Source organism: Eptesicus fuscus, chromosome 15 (assembly GCF_027574615.1).
Source record: "Eptesicus fuscus isolate TK198812 chromosome 15, DD_ASM_mEF_20220401, whole genome shotgun sequence".
Lineage (NCBI taxonomy): Eukaryota > Metazoa > Chordata > Mammalia > Chiroptera > Vespertilionidae > Eptesicus > Eptesicus fuscus.
This window is the reverse complement of record NC_072487.1, coordinates 57,600,715-57,607,647: the sequence shown is the minus strand read 5'-3', so window position 1 is coordinate 57,607,647 and position 6,933 is coordinate 57,600,715. Positions and strand designations below refer to the sequence as shown.

The following is a 6,933-nucleotide window of genomic DNA, read 5'->3' as shown; positions in this document are numbered from 1 at the left end:
GGGAAAATTTTTAAATTAAAATAATACTTTTTGTTAAATCATTAAGATGATATTACCATCAGTGTATTCAAACCAACTAAGATCAAAAGAACATGTGAAATGCTGAAAATAATTTCTTCAACAGTTAAAAACAAATGAGTTTTAAGGAAAGAGAAAAAAATAGTAGCTTCTCAAATGAAACTTACAAAGCAAAACATAGGACTAGTAATTTATTAAAAATTATACCCCTGATTTTTTTTTGAGAAGAAACAGTATAAACAAGGGCATGAAATAGACTTCGAGACTCATGCTAATACTCTGTTCTTACTGAAAAAAAAAAAAAAACTATTAAAAAAAAAAACTAATGAAATTTCAGATATTTCCATTTAATGTGGGCAAAATATACAATGTTTATATCTGAGATATAAACTAGTAATTTACTTTCTTTGCAATATAAAGTGATTTAGGTAAAGTTTACTCTTCCCCGTGTTCAAATTAAACAGGAATTGTTTTCCATATCTAAAAATTATAATGGTAATATGAAATAGAAGTTTAATTTTGCTAAACTAAAGCTCAAATAAATTTTAAAATATCTAAAAAAAATAAAAAGAATTTAATTTTTGTAATTTTGCAATGATAATAGGTTCACTTTCTCTAACACTGAAAAAATCTAGCCTGCTTTTATCAATATAAAACTATAAGATAACCACAATATTTTTATATAACTTAGAAGAACAATTTCACATGATACACTCACAACACTGGAGAATTACAATCCAGAAAGGAATAGTCTCCCTGAAAAAGAAAGAAGTTCTTTCTTTTTGTCACCTCCATTCCTTATGTGTAATCTTTATTTCACATCATTTACAATAGAAATACTTATCACAGTCTGCTAGGTAGATAAGAAATTTTTTTGCCTTCTAAAACACATCAAGTAAATTTACTCAGTCTTCTTAGTGCCCTTCTTTTTAACTTTATCTGAAATAACAGCTGTAGACTTTGTGGTCGATGTGCTTATTTCACTTTTCTTTTCACATGGTAAGAACTGCTGCCAGCCAAACAATATCCGACTTACTGTAGCCTCAAAAGGAGCAAAAGGCACAATAGAGGTCTCTGTAGTCATCATGATTATCTGGAAAAAAAGTTCAATTTTGAATTTAAATACAAATGTTTGCTCTCAAAGTAAAAGGGATAAGTAATAAAAAAAATAGAGAAAAATTTCAAAATGTGTTCTTTTTTTATTGAGATGTAATCAACATTTAACATGCTAGTTTCAGTGTACAACGTATGATTCCATATATGTACATACTGTGAAATGATTACAATTAGTCTAGTTAACATCCATCATCATACATAGTTACAAAAAAATTATTTCTTGTGATGAGAATTTTTAAGATCTACTCTCTTAGCAACTTTCAAATATGCAATATAGTTTTATTAACTATAGTCACCATGCCCAATAACTTACTTAATTTATAACTCGAAGTTTGTACCTTTTGACCCCCTTCACCTATTTGGCCCACCACCATACCCTGCCTCTGGCAACCACTAATCTCTCTTCTATCTATGAATTTGGTGTGTTTTCTTAATTTTTAGATTCTATATGTAAATGAGGTTAAACTTTATTTGTCTTTCTCTGTCTTATTTCACCTAACACAGTGGTCAGCAAACTCATTAGTCAACAGAGCCGCAGTCTGCTGACCAATGACCTAGCATAATGTCCTCAAGGTCCATGCATGTTGGCACAAATGGCAAGATTTCACTCCTTTTTATGGTTGAATATTTCATTGTATACATATTCATCATATAGTCTTCATTCATCTTTTGATAGCCACTTAGGTTGTTGTCATATCTTGGCTACTGTAAACAATGCTGCAATGAACATGGGGTTGGCATATACTATTTTTGTTGTTGTGATTAAAATATATTTTTATTGATTTCAGAGAAGAAGAGAGAGGGAAAGAGAAACAGAAACATCAATGATGAGAGAAAATCATTGATCGGCTGTCTCCTGCCCACCCTCTCTCTACTCACTACTGGGATCCAGCCTGAAACCTGGGCATGTGCCCTGACCAGGAATCGAACGCTGACCTCCTGGCATATATCATTTTTGACTTAGCATTTTCGTTTTCTTCTGATAAATACCAGAAGTAAAATGTTAAATCATATGATAGTTCTATTTTTAATTTTCTGAGGAACTTCCACACCGTTATCCATAGTAGCTATACCAACTTACATTCCCACCAACAATGAACAAGGTTCCCTCTTCTCCATATCCTCACCAAGACTTGTTATTTCTTGTCTTTTTTATAATAGCCATTCTAACAGGTGTGGGGTGATATCTTATTGTGGTTTTGATTTGCATTTCCCTGATATGATGTTGAGCATCTTTTCATGTACTGTTGGCCATTTGTATCTCTTCTTTGTAAAGAAAAAAATCTATTTAGGTTCTTTGCCTAGCAAACAGCAACAGCTGAAATGCTAAAGAGCAGAGCAGAGACTTCAACAGACAGGTTGAAGTTCAAGGCTAGGCAAGGTGAAACTGCCCAGAGATACACTTCAGGTTTAAATTGAGATCCCAAAAGGGTCACATTCCAGAAGGCAAATCTGAAACAGAACAGCACTAACAAAGACTAAAAGTAGCCATCAAGAGGATTTAAATAATTTGTTTGCGCATTACACCTGGCTGCTAGAAAAATGTTGAAAGTAGTCCCTGCCTTCAAGGACCTTACAGACTAGTCAGAGACAAGCAAGTAAATCAATAATTATAGAACAGTAAAGAGAAGTGCAGTAACAGAGGTTTGCCCAGAAACATTTAAGTACAAGATATAGATTTGGAAGTCATTACCATACAAGTAGAAGGTAAAGGCATGAATATGAATGTGCTCACCTGGGGAGAACATAGTGAAAAAAAATCCAAATATAATGTTCACCTCCAAGTTTATTGGGCACTATCTAAGAAAAATTTCCTTACATTAAAGTATTCTTTGGATTAAATACTTAGTACAGTAAGAGGTACTAGCGAAATTATTGACTTCATGGACTGTGAATAAAAGATAAAAGAATTCAGCTTTAGCCAGTTTGGCTCAGTGCATATAGTGTCGGCTGTGGACTGAAGGGTCCTGGGTTCAATTTTGGTCAAGAGTACGTACCTTGGTTGCAGGCTTGATCCCCGGCCCTGGTCCGAGGAGTGTGTGGGAGGCAACCAATCAATATGTCTCATATCGATGTTCCTCTCTGTCTCTCCCGCTCCCTTCCACTCTCTCTAAAAATCAATGAAAAAGTAGCCTCAGGTAAGGATTAACAAAAAAACAAAAGAATTCAGATAAAAACAATGGCCTACTGTCAGAAAAACAGCATTTTTTAAAACAATATACAAAAGAGAAGAGTGCCAGGATCTAAAGTATTTCCTGAGAATGTGAACTATAGTAAGTATTTTTCAAATCGAGTGTTTTAATAGAAGCTCTACTCCCAGTAGAGTCATCACTCATCCAAGAAGTATTGCCAACATCAGGAGTTATTGCTGAAATAGACTCAGGAGGTTCAAGGACGGGCTTCTGTGAATTCAGACTCTTATTAGGCCTTGATTCAGCAAGGTGATACAAATATAATAGTGAAAAATGGAATGACCCCTTATTCTTTTACAAATAAAATATAAAACTATCTCCTTACTTAGCAAACTATTAAAAGAAAAAGCATATTACCTAAATTGAATAACATTTGACTTCAAGTGACAGCCTTATAATATTTATATATGGAAATGTAAAAGACTTAGAAGATACAAAGAAACCCTGAAAAAGAACAAAGTTGGGAGTACTTGTATCACTTAAGGTGAAGACTTATTTGTTTGTTTTTTAATATGTTTATCTTTAAAGATCCAAGATTTTGCAAGACACACATATACCCAGAACTGGGTGGAAATACAACATTTTAGCAGTGCTGTTGCCAACCCGGGGGAGGGGGGAGAAGCACAAGGGCTGGATGTTGGCTGGAGACACACCCCCACCGCAAGGTGGAGCCAATTCCAACCTGACAGGGAGCCTCAGTGCCCTATCTCCATGGAAACCAGTGTAGCACTGGGATGGGGCCCTGGGGAGCCTATAGGAACATCTCTGGCAGGTATTTCCCATTAAAAACAACCCCCAGTGCCATCCCCACCCAAAGCTACTGCCCAGCTTCCCCTCTTCCCCCTCAGCCAACACTATAGAATGGCAAAAGTGACTGTACCCCCTGTGGGGAAGAAGCAAGGGAGGGCAGCAAGGTGGCTGTGGCAAAAGAGGTACCCTCTGTTGCAGTGGGGACTGCTGCTAGGGCACAGAAAAAGGCAGTGCTTTGAGGGTGCTTCCTTCCCTTCTAGAGCTGCCCAAGATTTGGGTCAAAAGGGGATGGGGCCCAGGAAGGCTCTATCACCCTAGGAGGCAGTCACATCCACTACCAAAGACAGTGCTACCTGCATCCTGGTGTGTCAGGGACATGGGTCACACCTCCCTTCCCGGCCTGCGGGACTGTCAGAGGTCTAGGCTGAGAACTCCAGGGAAGACCAAGGCAGGATGAGGGGACAAGACAAGAAAATCTTCTCCAACTTGGCATCAAAACAGAGCAAGTTCAAAGAAACAAAACCTTGATTTGTACAGCAGGTACTCCTGGCCAGCTCCCAACAGTGGGCTCACCCACTAAGGGTTGGCCCAGTAAAAAAGTTGGGCAAAGCTAGGGCATGGCCACCTTCAGGGCAGTCACAGAACTCAGAAAGTGAGTCTACAGGATACAGGAGAGAACAGCAGAGCCAAAGCCCTGCTGCTCTGACGGGGCCTGACCACACACCACGTAGGAGCAGCGTCTTTCAGGCCGAGTCCTGGCAGGGGAGGCAGGTCTCCGGGGAGGTAAGTCTAAAAGATGTCCCAGAAGGAACATGTGAGTGTCCTCTGACGGCCCCTGACTGAGCTCTTCAGGGGAGATGGAGAGGAGACCATCCACCCCTCATGGCCAGGCTGTACTCCCCTGTCCCTTTCGAGAGGGGCCCAGGTAGAGCACCCTAACTCTGAACAGCAGGGCGGTCAGTAGCAGTGGGCGTCCCCGGGCCCTCAGGCGCTGTGCGTCTGGATGAAGGAGAGGACGTCCTCCTTGGATAGCTTGTCCGGGTCCTGGGGCTTCTGGGAGTCATGTACACGGAGGCCATCCCCCCATTCCCAGAAGAGCCGGCCAGAGTAGCAGATGTGAAATGGGGCAATGGCATCTGCAGGGAGCTCATAGGTAGAGCTCTTGGTTTTCTTGTTGTAGAAGAACTTCCTCTTAGAGCTTTTGCTGAATCCCATCGTCCAGGGCTCCTTCACTGTCCTGACGATGTAGAGGCCAGTGGGCACAAAGTGCCGGTCGTCCCGCCCTGCGTAGCTGAGCTTTGGGGTGCCGCTGGAGCCCTTGATGATCTTCATCTCCAACCTGACAAACATCTTCTCCATTTCCTCCAGCCTGTACACCTCCTTCACCCTGATGGGATTCATGCCAGGCCGACTAGGCTTGGAAACGGCTTTCACAAATTTCTCAGCAAGCTGAATTCGCTGGTTAAAGTGCTGCTCCCGCACGTCGCTGCCATTCAGCACAAGGACATCGAGGATGTGGATGGCACTGATCTTCCGCTGGGCCTTCCCCTCCCCTTTCAGCTCATGGACAATCTCCACAGAGAGCAGAGTGTCCCGGGGCAGCTCGGTCTTCAGGTCCAGCTTGACCCAGCGGTCTGACTGGCGGCCATCCCACGTGTAGATCTGTGACTTCCCCAGGCCCAGGAGGAACTTCTGCTCACTGCCAGACACCATGCAGCGGTAGTCGAGCACTGGGCGGATCTTCTCCAAGGTTTTGGAGGTGAGCAGCGTGGGCTTATAGCTGAAGATGTCGATCTCAGTGCCCTGGATCAGCTCCAAGAACTTAGACTTCGGGTCTGAGGAGGAAGGAGCCACACGAGCCTGGTCCGGGATCCCCCAAAGACGGAGGCACTGTTTCCGGATCTCTGCCTGCCGAGGCTCACTCAGGGTCGTGTCTTGAACAAAGGCATGGATTTTGGCCAGAGCTTTGATCTGCAGACTACAGTGGCTTTCATTGGACCGTATCATGTAGTCGGTAAATTCATAGTCTCCCTTGATCACCTCCAAGGGAACCACAAGGTTGACATCGGCCTCAGTGTTCCGCAGCTGGTTGAGTTTAATATTGACTGAGAAGAGGTACTCCCGCACGTCATCTATGCCCACCTTCAGGCCCTTGCACACCACATACCTCTCTGAGTTGGCAGGACGGCTGGTAATCGGCTTAAAGAGACATACTCGTTCAAAGCAGCAGTACAGCAGGTAGATGAGCCCCACACTGAACGGTGTGAACAGGTCGAAGGTTTTACAGATGAAGTGGCCTCCTGTCCAGACACAGAAAGTGCCATGAGGAACTGACAGAGCCGCAGCTGCTTGCTGAGGATCTCCTGCAGGTTCTCCTGGCCCTCCACGGAGAAACCCCCATCGGCCATCAGAAAGTGGACACCCTTTCGATCTGTGTTATCCAGGACAAAGTTCCGGAAAGCAGTGATGTTCTCTGGGCGGGTGATGTCTCCATCTCCATCGATCCCACCCTCGCCGTAGTAAGGTTCAAAGAGTTCACTGGAAGCTGAGTAGAAGTCCTCCAGCTTAAAGTCATTCGGGCCCTTCAGAGTCATTCCAAAGCCCTTTGCGTGCCACTTCTTCCTCCACAGCACATACTCCGAGAAGCCACCAGGGCCTGCACAGACATCAGCAAAGTACAGAAGCTCAGCCTCCCAGTCCTTCACCAGTGGTTTCCCACAAGAGTCCCTCAGATTTGTAAAACTGTGATCAAATACAAAATCCATATTAGCCATCTTCATTGCCGCCCTATTTAGGAAGAAGACTCCTTGGATCATCTCGTAGGGACTGGCCAGGTCTGAGCTTGCTGCATCTCCTC

At 42.8% G+C, this 6,933-nt stretch overlaps 1 protein-coding gene across 2 annotated transcripts in view; it reads right to left on the bottom strand.

Moving 5' to 3' along the window:
* Nucleotides 1-342: 342 nt before the first annotated feature.
* Nucleotides 343-6,933, bottom strand: part of TMEM38B (transmembrane protein 38B) — a 43,244-nt gene continuing 36,653 nt past the window's right edge. For both annotated transcript variants that reach the window (XM_008141830.3, XM_054727226.1), the window contains exon 6: nucleotides 343-1,111. In XM_008141830.3, the coding sequence (XP_008140052.1) occupies nucleotides 920-1,111 (192 nt within the window). In that variant the 3' untranslated portion in view covers nucleotides 343-919. The remainder of the gene's footprint in view (nucleotides 1,112-6,933) is intronic.